At 58.9% G+C, this 15,493-nt stretch overlaps 1 protein-coding gene across 11 annotated transcripts in view; it reads left to right on the forward strand.

Annotated features, from left to right (window-relative positions):
- Positions 1-5,531: 5,531 nt before the first annotated feature.
- The window catches only part of CAMK2B (calcium/calmodulin dependent protein kinase II beta), a 52,842-nt gene continuing 42,880 nt past the window's right edge, over positions 5,532-15,493 (forward strand). For 4 of the 11 annotated variants that reach the window (XM_081147944.1, XM_081147942.1, XM_081147948.1 and 1 more), the window contains exon 1: positions 5,600-5,805. In XM_081147944.1, the coding sequence (XP_081004070.1) occupies positions 5,741-5,805 (65 nt within the window). In that variant the 5' untranslated portion in view covers positions 5,600-5,740. Of the gene's footprint in view, positions 5,806-6,005; positions 6,116-15,493 lie in introns of those variants that run through there. The other 7 variants (XM_081147945.1, XM_081147938.1, XM_081147939.1 and 4 more) reach the window with 7 other exon arrangements.

Genomic DNA, 15,493 nt, shown 5'->3' on the forward strand with positions numbered 1-15,493 from the left:
GTGACATGGTGCAGGATACAGGAGGTTACGACTGGCGGCAGACACCCGGGAGCCGCAGTGTCCCATAATTACCCGCTGTGTGCAAACTGCGTTATATTTGGCTCCCCCCACGCACGTGGCTGCCGTCTCCACGGAGCTCTCTCTCCTGCATCACGTGCGGCATCTCCATCCCCTCCTCTGTGTATCTGCCAGGCCGGTCCCAGTGGGGGGCGATTTGGGTTGTTTCCAGTTTTCTCGGTTATAAATAGCACCGCTGTGCACGTCTTTATTACAAATCCTTCCTCCGAAACCCTGAATAACTGAGCCCCAGGGGCACCCAGGCCCAGCCAGTGCATCCTACAAAGCCCTTCTTGCTTCCTGGTGGGTCCCAGCTCGCTGTGCAGGCCACCCCGCAGGTGGACGGGGGGACTGGGGGCAGGACAGAGCCAGGCCCCCAGCAGGGATGCAGGCAGGTCCTTACAGGCTCAGGCATAAACTAAACTAAACAAACACCAAAGGAAAAGAAGCCCCCAGGGTTCCCTGAAGTGTATTCCCTTAAATTTAGGAGGAGGTCGTTAGCCACCTGGGCCCTGGCAGGGGAGGGAGGGGCATTATTCCCTCTGCAGGACAGTTGGGCTTGTTTGTTTTACATAATTCTCATTGACGTTTCTTTTATTAGTACAAATATAATAAGTGAAAACATTCTTATTGTGCAAAGTTCAGCACAGTTTTTACATGTCTTCTGTTATTTTACTTTTTAAAAAATTTTCATTCTTTTAAACCTTACCCAAGGAGTGAGGATATTTTTTCCATTGATTTTTAGAGAGAGTAGAAGGAAGGGGGAGGGGGAGAGAGAGAAACATCCATGTGAGAGACACACAGCGATTGGTTGCCTCCTGCAGGCGCCCCAGCCAGGGCTGGGGATGGAGCCTGCAACCAAGGCATGTACCTTGGGAATCAAACCCATGACCCTCCGGTGCGCAGGCTAACACTCTAACCACTGAGTGTGCCGGCCAAGGCTGTTATTTTACTTTTTTTGCGTAAAATGAAAACTTTCCGTTTCAAATATATTTTTCTATTTCTTGGTAAAATGCTGTGCATAATGTTCTTTAATATTCTTTCTCTCTTATTTTATTTTTGTTCCCCATTTTGCATCTACGTTTTTTGATTTTTATTATTGACCAGACTTGCCAAAGACTTGTCTGTTTTACTGTTAAATTTTTTTTCAAAGACCTGGCTTTTGGTGTTCCTGATTCGCAGTACTGTTGGCAGTTTTTCATTTCATTAATCTCCACTTGGCCTTATCAGACTCATCCCTGCACCTTTCCCAGGGTATTTTGTTTTCTTTTTCCAGCTTCTTCAGCTGTGAACCAGGGTTTATTTCTCATTTCCTCACGTGGCCAAAGCAGCTGAGTGCCCACTGTCCATCCTTACTGTCACGATCCTGCCACCGGGAACCTGGAGGTGATGGCTGGATCTCCAGGTTGGAGCACCAGGAGGAAGGCCAACCCAGGTGGCAGGGCAGAGAGCCGGATGCCGCCTGGATCCCTGTGGGCTACGTGGAGCCGAGGGCCATGACCAGCAGGGGTGCCGGGGTACAGGGAAGTCAGGGCTAATGCACTCAGGTCCTCTGTGGCTGCACTGGGAGCACCAGGCCAGCAGCCACGTTAGCATGCCTTGCCTACTTGCAGGTGCAGGGTGAGCAGGTGGGCATGGGAGGGCCCTGAGAGCATGGTCTCCTGACTCACCGAGAGGCAGTTTCCATGATAAGTCCCGCTGTCTGTGGGGAAACCTCCTCAGAGGGGCCTGTCTTGGCTTTGCCACAGACTAGCTGTGTGACCTGAGCCCAGGCTCAGCATCCTCCTGTGCCTCAGTTTCCCCATTTGTAAAAGGAGGCTGACAATAGCCCCTACCTTGCAAGGTTGTTATAAAATTTAATAAAGTGATGGGTAGAGCTTTAGAAGAATTTCCAGTATGTAGTAAGTACATGTAAATCATAGCTTGGTCTTCATCATCACCACCACCATCATCATCATCACAGTCTTCATCACCATCACCACTATCACCACCATCACCATCACCATCACCACCATCACCACTATCACCACCATCACCACCATCACCACCATCACCATCACCACCATCACCACCATCATCATCACCACCACCACCACCACCACCATCATCACATCACCATCACCACCATCATCACATCACCATCACCACCATCACCATCACCACCATCACCACCACCCCCACCACCACCATCATCACCATCACCACCATAATCGTCACCACCACCACCACCATCACCATCACCACCATCACATCACCATCATCACCATCACCACCATCACCACCACCACCACCATCACCACCACCACCACCACCACCACCATCATCACCATCACCACCATCACCACCACCACCACCATCACCATCATCATCACCACCACCATCATCATCACCGTCATCACCATCATGACCATCATCACCACCATCCCACATGCCTGCCAAGCACCCAGCATAGGCTTGTCACATCAAGGGCCAGGTGGTTGAAGAATGATGGATTAGGGTCTTCCTGCCCTGGGGACTGCAGCCTGCCCTTCCAGGCAGATGGGTATGACTGGGAGAGGTGACCTCCCATGACAGCATACCCTGGAGATGAGGGGGTAGAGGAGGCCATGGCCTTCCTTGGGAGAATGAGCCCCATGCGCAACATTTTTGGCTCTGCAGATGTGATGCTTGTTGCCATGGGGACCGTCCTAACAATAACCTCCCAGAACTGATATTTCCCACACCCGCCGCCCCAGCTGCCACTTGGGAGGGAGAGCCCTCCTCACTGAGGGAAGCCAGCTAGAAAGGGTAAGGAGGGAGGCAAAGATGACATGGGGGTGAGGGTGGACGAGGACCCTTCCCAGAGGGGTGGGAGGCCAAAGCCAGATGAAAGGACTTCTGGGGCCTGGGGCCCAGGAAGAGTCATGGCTGACAGCCCTTCACCCCTCAGCTTTTCCACTCTACTACCTGGAGGTGGGGAGTGAGCTGTTCTGTGAGTGGGGTGGGGGTGGGGCTGTAGAAGCAGGGGCAGTCTGGGCCTTGGTAGCTCCACCATTCCCCTCTGGGGTGCCCTGATCACCCCACCTTCCTGCTTTCAGGGTTGCTCTGCGTCACACCTTTAATGTTTCAGCCCAGGGAGGGGCTGCCAGGGGAACCCCAGGAGGGCCTCATGCTGCACCCCTTAGTGACCCTGACTTCTTGTGTAACCTTGTTCCTGGGCAGCCTCCTCACCCAGGGGAAGGAACGTCAAAGCAAAGCCCCAGGAGGCTGCTGTGTCCTCACCTGGGGCAGTGGAAGCCACACACATGTGAGAGTGAATGTGTGTGTGTGTGTGCGCAAGTGCATGTGAATGTGCGGCTGTGTGTGTCTGAGTTTATGTGATTGTGAGAGTGCGTGAGTGCGAGTGTGTGTGTGTGTGTGTATGTGAGCATGTACGTGTGTGTGTGTGTGAAAATAAAAGACGAGAGGCCTTATGGAACAGTGGGGTTTCAGTCCCAGGTACTTCTTGGCTGTGTGGCATCGAGCAGGTTACTTCACCTCTCTGTCTCTGCTGCCCCTCTAGCTGTGTAAAATGGGAGTGATGAAAGTACTTGCCTAGGACTGTCTGAGAGGTAAGTGAAGTAAGACATGTAGGTGTGGAGGCCAGTCAGTGTCGTCAGGACTTAGTGCCCCTCCATAACGGCCTGGACTGTCCTGTGTGACCTTGGGAGTGCCCGGGGTTGGCTGGTAGCCTGAGGAGAGCCTGATTTGTCCAGGGGTGCGATTTTGTTTTGTTTGCTAATTGCATGCTACTGTGTGGGACTGCCTCCTTCCCCCCTGAGCTCAGAGTCTTGCCAATTGCCCAGCCTGTGGGGGAAGAGATCCCTGTGGGGCTGAGCACACGCCAGAGCAGGCCTGTGAGGGGCCTCACAGGAGAGGTGGGTGTCAGGACAGGACAGGGGCTCTGTGAGGTGTGCAGGTGATCTCCCCCCCTGCCTTCCCTGCTGAGATCATGGCCATGCCCCCCACAGGGCCCTTGATGCCCTCAGCCAGGACTCACCATTACCCTGAGTGTCCTCTGCCTCTAGCTGTCTCCTGGGTGTGAGTTGGGTCTGCAGGGTCTGCAGAACCACCCAGGACCCAGGCTGACCCCACCTGGTCTGCTAATCTGCAGGACAGCCATGTGCCAAAGGCATCCTGGTAGGGAGACCCTGGCTGCCCCCACCCCAGAATCCCTTTGATGTGAACCTTGATCCAGCAGACATTTGTTGTGGCCTCTGGGGCCAGCCCTGGGCTGGCCACCAAGGCAAGGGATGAGCAGCACAGGCCCAGAGCCCACAGCTGGAAGCCTGCGGTGCAGTCAGTGGCTCACATCAGGGCAGCTGGGCGACCCAAATCCAGAGCTGGCTGCTGGAAACTTCCTTCCTCAGGGCCTGCCCAGGACTGAGCCTGGCCCTGGCCCCGGCCCCAGCCCCTTAAGGAGTGTGGGGGTGCCAGAGCCCAGTGGGCCCTCTTTGCTGGATCTGAAGTCCCTGTTCCAGATGGCAGCCTGGGTGTGGCCCTGGGGAGGCTCTTCTGTGGAAAAAATGGGGTCAGCCCAGCCTCTCCTGCCTGGTCCTCCCCCCGCCTCCTCCTTCCCTCCAGGGCTACTTTCGAGAAGGACCCTGTTCCATCAGGCCAGAGCAGTGGGGCAGGCAGGTGGGCTAGGCCTGGGGAAGGGGAGAATGTGTCCCCCTACCTGGGAAGGGGGGCTATGTGCTCTCAGGACCCTGAGTTCCTGATGGAGCAGCCTGTTCCCCTGACTCAAGGACCCTTGGCCTGAACTCCCCCACCCGTCCCTCCCTGGGGCCTGTAGTGCAGACACCCCGGCATCCAGTGCTAGGAGGAGCGAGGGGGGAGGGGCTGGGACCATAGGGGAGGGGCAGCCTCCGCCCTTTCATCTCCCACCGTGTCCCCAGGGTGATCCTGGTCTGGGAGGCTCCTGAACAGCTCTGCGGAGGGGGTGGGGACTGGACTGTGTGCGTGGAGGGGTCAAATAGCATCTCCTCCTTGGGGGGGAGGAATGAATCCTGTGGAGGGTGATACCCCTGTCCCTGCCCCCCATGTGCAGTCTGGGGCAAGGCGGGCCTTCAGGGAAGAGAGGGTTCACTTTGTGTCTGCGCGCAGGGGGGTCACCAGCAGGGAGCAGAGGCCGCCCAGGCCGCCAGCCTGGGTGTGAGGGCCTGAGCCCCGGGCATGTGAAGAGCGAGGACCCGTGCACAGGAGACGGGGGCGCGGGTGCAGGTGCGTGTGGGGAGCGGGTGCGGGCGCAGGCCCTGCGCAGGGCGCAGAAGTGGGTGCGTGTGCGGGGCGGGCGCGGGGGGCGGGCGCGGGCCCGCGTGCAGGGGTACAGGCTGGGCGCGTGTGCAGCGCGCGGGCGCAGGGTGTGTGCAACGCGCGGGTGCGTGTGCGAGGCGCGGGCTTGGGCGCGGGGCGGCGCAGGGCGGCGGGGGGCGGGCGCGGCGGCGACGGCGGCTCCCGCGCTCCCCGCGCGTAGGTGTGCGGCGCGCTCCTGGCGAGCCCCGAGCGCGCAGATCTCGCGGGCGCTCGCAGCCCAGCCCGGCCCCCGCCCGGCGCCGCGAGCCGAGGTGTCGCCCGCGCCCGCGTCGCCGCCGTGCCCGCGAGCGGGAGCCGGAGTCGCCGCCGCCCGAGCGCAGGGGAGCGCACGCCAGGCCGTCCTGCCGCCATGGCCACCACGGTGCCCTGCACCCGCTTCACCGACGAGTACCAGCTCTACGAGGATATTGGCAAGTAAGAGCCGCGCGCGCGGGCAGGGCCGGGCCCCGGGCCCCCGGGCCCCCGGGCCCCCGGCGCCGGACCCTCCGCGCGCCGGCCCGGGCGCTCTGCGGCCCGCGCGCCCCCGCTCCTCCCGGCTCCGGCCCGGAGAGCACGGCCGCGCGGCCCCGACCCCGGGCCCGGCCCCGCGTGGCCCTGCCCAGCGCAGCGCCGGCCGGCTGCCCAGGCTCCAGGCTCCAGGCTCGGGGCGCCCGGGCGGCGCGGCGGGGGCGGCAGCAGGTGGCTCCGGAGCGCCCGGCAGACGTGACGCATTTGGCGGCGGGAGGTCAGAGAGGAGGGGCGCGCGGGGGCGCGGGGGCCTGGAGCGCGGGGTGCGGGCAGCCCCGGCCCGAGGGTCGTCCCCGCGCGGGCCCCGCTGTCCCTCCCCCACCGGGCGGCCGGCTGCGGGGGCGGCAAGACCCGCTCAGCGCCTGCTCAGGCGCGCGGCTCCATCCGTGGGGGGGCGGTGCGTCTCGGGCAGCGTGGGAACAGGCTCCGCCGTGGGTGCCCCGGGCAATCTGGGCTCTGAGGGTCCCCCCCGCCCCGATCCTTCTGGAGGGGGAGCCTGGCGCGCGGGGCACCGAGGTCGGGGAGGTTGGCGGGTCAGATCGCTGGGCTGGAAAGGAAGGGGTGAGGCTGGTTTCAGGGTCACCGCGGGAGGGGGGCTGCGCTCCGGAGTCGCTGGGCGGTGCGGGAGGGACGGGCCTCCAGGGCTCGGCTCAGGTAGGAGGCGCGGGAACAGGTGGCCCCGGCTCTGCCCGCCAACAGGAGCCGTGGGCCTCGCCCGGGCTCCGCCGAGAGGGTCGCTGACCGGAGCCCCGGCGCGCCCGGTGCCCGGGCGTCGCTGTGCCAGGGCGGCCGCCCAGCCTGGCGCGCCCGCGCTCCCCCCCGTGCCCGCCGCCCTCCCCTTACGCGCCCGGGTCGGAGCCCCGTCCGCTCGTCCTGAAACGCGTCGGTAGGGATGCCTGGTGCTGGGGCGCGACGCTGACCACTGATGACCGTGGGTGCCCAGCCGGGAGGAGTGCGGGGTGTGGGAATCCCCGCGCACCCTGCGTGTGCTGGAGGATGCCGGGGCCTGGGGGCTGAGGGGTGGCGAGGGAACCCCTGGTGGGGCAAGGCCAGGCCCTGGGGACCCAGACTCCCTTCCCTCGGTGGGGGCTGGTTGGGTGCCCCGTCCCGAGGCAGGTGGACCTGGAGAGCAGAGCAGAGGGAAGGGGAGGGTCAGCCTTCCCCCTGTGCCCTCCGCAGGCCCCTGGCCCCAGGCCTGTGAGGCAGGCGTGGGCTGAGGGTCCTCAGATGGGGCAGAGGGCGACTGGGGGAGGAGGGTCCCGCATTCGGGGGGTGTCATTGTGTTGTTTCTCTGCTTGCACCCAGGGGCACCCGATCCTCACCCTTGCAGGTGCACCCTGCTTCCTCGACCTGAAGCTCCTCAGACGCCCCTCACTTTTCTGCGGATCTCTCTGGGTCCATGACTGTGTAGGGTGGCCCCCACCCCTGGCCTGTGGCTCCAGCAGTGGCTGGTTACCATGCTCCATGCCACCCACCCCACGCTGGGGAGTGGAGGTCCTCGGGGCCGCCCTCAGGAACGGAGAGGGGGTGGCAGACCCTGCAGTGCAAGCTGGGCTCCTACCCCATCCGCAGGGACGTGAGCAGCCCATGCCCATGCAGCAGTGCCCAGGGACGGGCTGAGCCAGTGGGGAAGCCCAGCCATGGAGGGGGCCAGGGGCCTGGGGGAGAAACACCCAGGGACCAGGAGGGTTCCTTTCTGCCCAGCACCCTTTTTTGGAGCCCCCCTAGGGCCTGGTCCAGTGAGGACTGCTGAGGGGCCTGTCGCAGCTCTGCCGCGGCATCCTGGGCAGGGAGGAGGCCAGACCAGTGTAGGGTGAGCCAAGAGCTGGGGTCCACAGTGGCCATGTTGGCCGGTTGTTGACAGTGCCTGGCCTGCCGGAGGCACAGTTGGTGTTACTTCCTGGCCCAGGTGGATGCGTCCAAGTTTATTTAAAGCTCCAGCCCCTGGCACCAGTCAGGCTGAGCCCTCTGCCCAGGAAGGGCCAGGCCACAGGCCCACAGCTGCCCTCCTGACGTGGCCACAGCTTCTGCCTCCTGCCCCCTCCCCTTCTCTACTCAACCCGCCCCCCCCCCCCCCCCCGCAACTGCTGCTTCTGCTCCGGATTGTCCCCTGGGGGCCTGGGTAGTGAGGTTTGAAGGCCAAAAGGAGCTGTTTTCTGGGGCTCTGCCCTCCCTTGTCCAGCTGGACACCAGCCCGACTTGGTCCAGGTCCTGGGTTAGGAACCACCTCTAGCGGGGTCCCCAGACAGCCACAGAGCGGGCAGTGAAATGCTGGGCCAGCCCTGACCAGCCAGCAGCGTGGTTTTTAAAACAGAGAAAACTTCAGGAGTGATAAACACTTGTATCTCTTCCACCCAGAATTGGATACTGTTCCTCTTATATCATTTTGGCTTTAAGTTTTTGGTTCTTTGTTGCTCACAGATAAAGGTGAGCCCCTGTCCCTCCAGCAGCTGTCCTGCTCGTGGCTTTGTTCCTTCCAGACCCTTTCTGGTTCATTCACACACAGATGTCGGTGCCGGTTACTAACGTATAGGATTCTTCGTGTGCGTTCTTGGAGCTTTGCATAAAAATCCTGAAACTCGTGTTTGGCCTCAGTTGAGCGTCGTGGGCACTGTGTGGTGGCACATTGTGACCTCTGACTGCCGCTCGTGCGCAGCGACCCTGGTACGAGCCCGTTGTCCCGCCACTGGTGGCGGTCTGGGTCCCTTGAGGTTGTCCCCTCTCCAACCCCGTGGTGGGTCTGCAGGGCACAGGCCTGCAGGTTTCCCCAGGGTGTGTCCCTGGCAGTGGGGCCACCGGCGGGGCTGTGTCCTCTCTGTGCCCTTTCTCTGACCCCCCTCTTTGTTGGGTCAGAAGAGGTGCTTGTGCCCCAGCTCCTGAGCCTTCCACTTCAGGGGTGTCTCCTTCAAAATACAGGTGCTCTCCCAGAGGAAAGCAGCTCCCATGAGGTTCTGAACATAACTCAGGGGTTCATGGACCTGCCGTGACAACCTCTAAGGAGCATGTCACTTTGAACCTGTGATTTTATTTAATTAGTTAACCAGAAGCCCTCTCACCCCCCCTCACCCCACAGCGTTTAACAGAGATGATGCTGTGGGAAGGTGGGTGACTTGCCCCAGCAGCCAGGAGACCTGACCTCCAGTCCAGGCCAGAGCTGACCTTGGTGTGCCCTTGACTCCATCCAGTGTCTGCCCTGTGGGGTGACCCCTTGCCGAGGCAGCCCTTGTACTCCTAACTAACCACTGGCCGGCTAGGCGATTAACAGATAAACTCCCAACACTCAGGACAGACGGGTGCTGGTCTCTGAGCTCTGAAACTGGGAAGAGAGGGTTTGGGTGGAGGAGGAACTGTGGTGTTTGCTTCCTCCTGCCCAGCAGCACTCCTGCCTCAGGGCCTTTGCTTGTGCTGTTCCTTCTGCCCCCAATGGCCACACAGCTCACTCCCCCGCTGCTTGGCATGTCCCAGACCCCACTTTGTCTTCCCTGAGCACCTGGCACCATCTGATACCCCAGGCAGCCCTACAAAAAGGTGGGGTTTTGGGGGCCTGCTCCTGCTCCCGAGGACGGATGAGGGGCCAGGCGCTGGGGCCCCAACTCGGGAAGGAGGCTTTGAGACAGAGCTCGCACACGCTGACTCTGCGGCAGGGTGCACATGAAGGTGATGCTCGTTTGGTTACTACTGAGCGGTATTTTTATACCATAACCTACTTTGCTGAGAGCTAAGAATATAGCTTGTGCTTGCTACCTGCACTCTTTCTGCTCTTGTGACAGTCGCCAGCAGTGAAACGGTGCTTATCGCCTTAGTGTCCCATCCTGCAGTCACGGCCAGTTTGTGGGAGAGGAGACTGAGCCAGGGGCCTCCGTCCAGGGCCCAGGTCACACAGGGTGGGGTTCGCATGCAGGGTGGACTCTGGAACTCACCGTCTGCTTCTCTCGGGAGCTCAGGACCTTACTCGGTTCTGTGCTTTAAAAATGCTGTTGCTCGGCCGGCGTGGCTCAGGGGTTGAGTGTCGACCTCTGCACCAGGAGGTCAGGGTTCGATTCCCGGGCAGGGCACAGGCCCGGGTTGTGGTCTCGATCCCCAGTAGGGGGCGTGCAGGAGGCAGGTGATCGATGTTTCTCTCTCATCATTGATGTTTCTCTCTCTCTCCCTCTCTCTCTAAAATCAATTTAAAAAATTAAAAAAAAAAATTGTTAAAAAAAATGTTGCCGTTCCCCTGGCTGACTCTTGGCTGCTTGTGGTCTGCTCTGACCCTCGGCTCCTCGGGCCCTCACTGTCCTTCGCGGGCTGTTGGTCCTGCTGTCTGATGCGTTCCCAACACGAGGCGCCGTCCCATGGCTCCCTCTCCTTGTCTCTCCATGACAACCATCACTCTGCCCCCATTTGGGAACAGCAAGGCTTGAAATTTTATTACTTAAACAAAAGGACAATATTGTCTTGTACAAAAAAAAAAAAAAAAAGGCAATTCACACGTATGTGCCATAAATGTGACTCTGACACGCGGGGTTTCCTGGTCCCGAGAGGACCCTGGCCAATGTCACTGTAGGGATTTTAAAAACGCAGGTGGAATCCCCGTATACGTGATTCTCGATGTGCTGGCCCCCAGCCCTTTCTCATGCTCGCTCCATGACAGTCTTTCCTTACAGCCCCGAGCCTGCCAGCTCTCTCAGAAGCAGGGACGTGTGTGTATGGGGGGGTGTCCATATTTTAAAGCAAAAAATGGGGGCCTGTCCTCTGACAAGCATGACGGAGGGATGAGAGGCCCCTGTGTTTGAAGAGGGGCTCCCAGGATCACCAGGAGGGCACGACTGTGGAGCTCCAGCCACTGTGGGCCTTTGTTCTTGGCCAGGAACGTATTTCTCTCTGATGTGGTTTGGAGCCTCTCCCGAGAGCTGGGGGGAGAGACAGGCAATGTCGTATTGTTTGTCTTTTTTTTATTTTTTTAACAGAGATGATTCCCTTACGTGTCCACAGGGAGCCGTCCAGAATCTAAGTGCTCTACAGGACAGAGCAAGTGGAGGTGGCAGGCACAGTGTCTGCTCCCTGAGGCCACCTGGTCCAAGGCAAGAGACTGGCCTTTCTGGGGATTTCAAATATACTTTCAAAAATTTAATTTTCTGCCTTGGCCAGTGTTCTCAGTGGTTAGAGCGTCGGCCTGTGCACCAGAGGGTCGAGGGTTTGATTCCCGGTCAAGGGCACGTACCTGGGTTGCAGGTTCGATCCGTGGCCCCGGCCGGGGCTCCTGCGGGACACAACCAGCGGCTGTGTCTCTCCTGTCGACGTTTCTCTCTCTCCCCCCCTCCCCACTCCCTACACTCTCTCTGAAAATCAGTAGGGGAGCCCCAGCTGGTTTGGCTCAGTGGTTAGAGCGTCAGCCTCCGGAATGAAGGGTCCTGGGTTCGATGGCGGCCAAGGGCACGCACGTGGGTTGCAGGCTCCATCCCGGCCCCAGGTCCGGGTGAGTGCGGGAGGCAGCCGGTTGAGGCGCCTGTCACACCGACGTCTCTCCCCCCTCCACTCCCTCTGAAAAAGCAATGGAGAAAATGTCCTCAGGTGAGGGTTAAAAAAAGATGTTAATGGGTGAAAAAATATCCTCACTTCTTGGAGAGGATTAAAAAAATAATTTTCTCTCTGACAAAAATGGAACTGATCTGATTATTTTTAAGGCATCTTTCAAGGCACGAGTCGCTTTGTTAGTGCAGAAACATAAAAATGCATTATGTATCCACAAGGTTTTCCAAAAACGATCATATTGGCATATACATGAAATGTATATTTTATTCATACAAAGATCTGGATCTGCTTAAAATGAAAACATGCGCCTATGTGAGTGGTTGCCGGCTGCCCAGCGTCCGGGGGGCCCGTCTCCCGGGCCCAGGGGCGCCAGCCTGCTTAGCGGATCCTGGTGGACACAGTTCTTTTTGCCGTGAGAGTGATCCTGGTAATTGAGTTGCGATTCTTTGTTAAGTCAGATCCCAGCTTTTGTTGATTCTGGAACAGATTGGCACTAGCCGGGCAAAGATTTGAGAACATTTATGGAGGAAGCATGAGCCACGCTGTCCGTGGAGCCGATGTGAGAGCCGCCCCCACCCACACGCTGGGCAGGCAGCCGCCGTCAGGATGCGGCGGGAATGGCGTCCGTCTTCTGACGCGATGCCCCCGGGGCGTCCAGCGTGTCCACGTTGGTGCCTGTTTCCCTCGAGGAGCTGAGGGGGGCCCACCTCTCTGTCCCCCAGACCACACTGAACTCCAGGACTCAGGGCCATGCCCGGCGCACAGTAGGCCTTGTGGGCTGGGCTCCTTCCCGGCACGTTGGCGCACTCACCCCGTGAGACATGGAGCCTGGCAGGGAGGGGGCGGCCTCGGGGATCCTCAGACGGCCTGAGTGGCCGGACCTGTCCTCTCCGTTGGTCAGAGCATCCTCTTGACACCCCCAAGGTTGCAGGTTCGACCCCCTGTCAGGGCACATACAAGAGTCAACCAGTGAGCCCCGGCCCGTTTGGCTCAGTGGTCAGAGCGTCAGCCCTCGGACTGAAGGGTCCCAGGTTTGATTCCAGCCGAGGGCACGTACCTGGGTCGCAGGATCCATCCTGGCCCCAGTTGGGGTGCGTGCAGGAGGTGACCGACCCATGTGTCTCTCTCACATCGATGTTTCTCTCTCCCTCCCTCTCTCCCCTTCTCTCCCCCTCTCTCCCTTCCACTCTGAAAAGTGATGGAAAAAATGTCCTTGGGTGAGGATTTAAAAAAAAAAAAAAGCCAACCAGTGAATGCATAAACGGGTGGAACAGCAAGCCGACGTTTCTGTCTCTCTCTTTCTTTCTCTCTAAAATCAGTCAATAAAAACTTAAAAAGAAAAAAAAATTGCAACGTCCCAAATGTCCGTCCACTGATGAATGGGGTAAAGAAGACGCGTTGTATCCACACAATGGATACATACTTGTTGTATCCACACAATGGATACATTCAGGCGCTGAAAGAAAGAACTGGTGCTGAGCACTGATTCAGGCCGCGGTGCCGCGAACATTGGAGGCAGGATGCTCGGGGAACGCGGCCGTCACAAAGGCCACACCTGCTCGGTCCCGTGTACACGAAGCACCGGCACAGGAGGCGCCGTGGGCACAGGTGGGGCGTGACCTAGATGTGCCCCGGTGTTGGGACTGATGAAATGTGTACTTGATCGTGGCGATGGACACGAATGTAGTAAAAACCGTTGGATTATGTGCTTTACGTAGGTGGATTGTTTGGTATGTGAGTTATCTTCCACTAAAGATGTTTAAAAACAAATAAAACCCATGTAGAAAAAAACAAACCTCTCACCTGGATCCCTGGGTTCAAGTTGCTGAGAAGTGAGTTTAGCAAAGTGTCCGCAGCTCTGGCTGCGGCCGTCCCAGCGTGGTCACTCGTGGTGCCTGAGGACAGGCCCAGGGCTGGTGTGGTGACTGCTGGGCATCACCTCGTTGCGCCGTGGGCAGGGGCTTGGCCTCTTGGAGACTTCTGTGCCAGCGCATGTTGGCATGTGGGGTGTTCAGCCTGGGCCCCCGCTGGGGCGCAGTCTGCGTTGAAGCCCCTGCAGGGCTCTGTTTAAAGTCAGCCAGGGGCTCTGCCTGCTTGTCGCAGCTGCTCATCCTCTGAGTTCATGGCTTGCTGTCTATGATGATGGATTTTTTTTCTTTAAATTAAAAATTGTATTAACTTATTGTTTTGAGAGAGAGGAAGGAAAAGAGAGAAACATCACCCTGTTGGCCCCTTATTTATGGGTTCATTGGTTGCTTCTTGCATGTACCCTGCCCAGGTTGGCACATGGGGGCGATGCTCTGACCACCTCTCTGAGCTGCCCAGCCAGGGCTTTTTTTCTTTAAATTTTTCTTGTTTGTCAGTAGAGGTTAAAAATTGATCTGTCACATGGTACCGAGGGAGCTTTTTTAAAAAAAACCTGATTTTGAAGACAGCCTCACAAGTACCAATTTCTTTCTCTCTTTCTCAATGATTTCCTAGAGATACGGCTGCATCCACGTCCAGGACATGTTTTTATTGTGGTGAAATATATTTAACATAAAACCTGCCATCTTAGCCGCTGTTAAGTGCACAGCTCAGTGGGTTAAATGCAGTCCTGTTGTGCCACTGACACCACCACCGTGTCCAGAACCTCCCGTCTTCCAAACTGGCAGTCTGTCCCCATGAAACACTAACACCCTCCCCTCCCCCAGCCCCTGCTCCGCCCTCTGCTCTCTGCCCCTGAACCTGACCCCTCTGGGGGCCTCCCATACGTGGGATCACGGTGTCTGTCCTGCTGTGTTTGGTGTATTTCATCACCATCATGTCCTCAAGGCCCAGCCACGTTGTCCCCCGTGGAGGAACCTCCCTCACCCACAGCGGACACTGCTCTGCTTCCACTTTTTCGCCACCATAAAGGGGTGCTGCTGTGGACTTGGGGCGTGACGTGGTCTCCTTCAGCAGCCACGAGGTCTCGACACTGGGCTGTGTGGCCCAGGGCCACCATGCAACCTCTCTGGTTTAGTTTCCCCAGGAATGTTGGGGATGACTTTCTGGGGCCCCTTGGGCTCTGTGTTGTGGTTCTGTGGAAACCCCGTGAGTTTCCCCTGAGACCTGCCGTGGTGCTCACGTCCGTGGGTGATCTCACAGTGTTTGCATTCCTCAGGAATAAAGCTGAGACAGATGATCTGACTGACCTGAAACAGAACAAAACAAAGCCTAGAACTCTGAGACACATTTACTGTGGTCTGGGCCACCCGGCCGGGCCTGCTCTGTTCCGAGGCCTGTGTGTGGTAGTGTGGCTGTCCCCCCACCGGTGTGGCCCCCCCTTGTCCTGTGAGCTGTGTGACTGCCTGGCACTGCGACGAGTGGGGCAGCCGGCTTTGAAGAGCTGCCTTTGAAGGTCACTCTGTGGGGTGCCCTGCTCACAGACTGGCCGGGAGGGAAGTTCTTTCACGGAGCTGCTCCTGCAATGGTGTGAGCCCAGCTCTCTGTTTCTTCCGAGGTGGCTTTGGGATTGGTCTGCAGCCAGCCTTGCTGGGTTCCCTCCGGGTGTGGAGCCTGGACCTGGGTTTGTCACCATGCAGGTAGCCCTGAGCGTGCAGGTGGACACAGGGGTGCTGGCAGGTTGGCCCTGCTTCTGCGAGCCCTGGGCTCAGCTCTGGGAGCCATCTTGAGAGCACAGTGGCCCGGAAGTGACATCAGTGTCCCCAGGCCAGGCGGCCTCGGTCCGAGGTAGACGGGTGGACTGCCCCAGCCAGGCAGGTGTGAGCAGCGCCTGGTGGAACCTCCTGCTCCAGGGAGAACGGAGGCCCTGCAGTGAGGCCCTCCCGGCGGCTGCCCCGTGGGATAGCGTCCAGCGCAGAGGCTGAGCCTTGCCTGGCCGGCCTCCGTGTGCCTTCGCTGGCCCCCCTGGGCCACCTGGCCGGGCGTCTGTGGAGGGCAGCTGGCCATGGACAGATGCAGGGACTTCCAGTACGTATTGGAGAGGAGTGGTGAGAGGGATGTGCTGGCCTCACTACTGATCCGACAGGGAAAGCCTCTACTTTCTCACAAAAAGTGTGAGGTTAATTGTAGGTGTTTTGGTAGACGCTTGCTATGA

Source organism: Miniopterus schreibersii (genome assembly GCF_964146895.1).
Source record: "Miniopterus schreibersii genome assembly, chromosome: 9".
Taxonomy (NCBI): domain Eukaryota; kingdom Metazoa; phylum Chordata; class Mammalia; order Chiroptera; family Miniopteridae; genus Miniopterus; species Miniopterus schreibersii.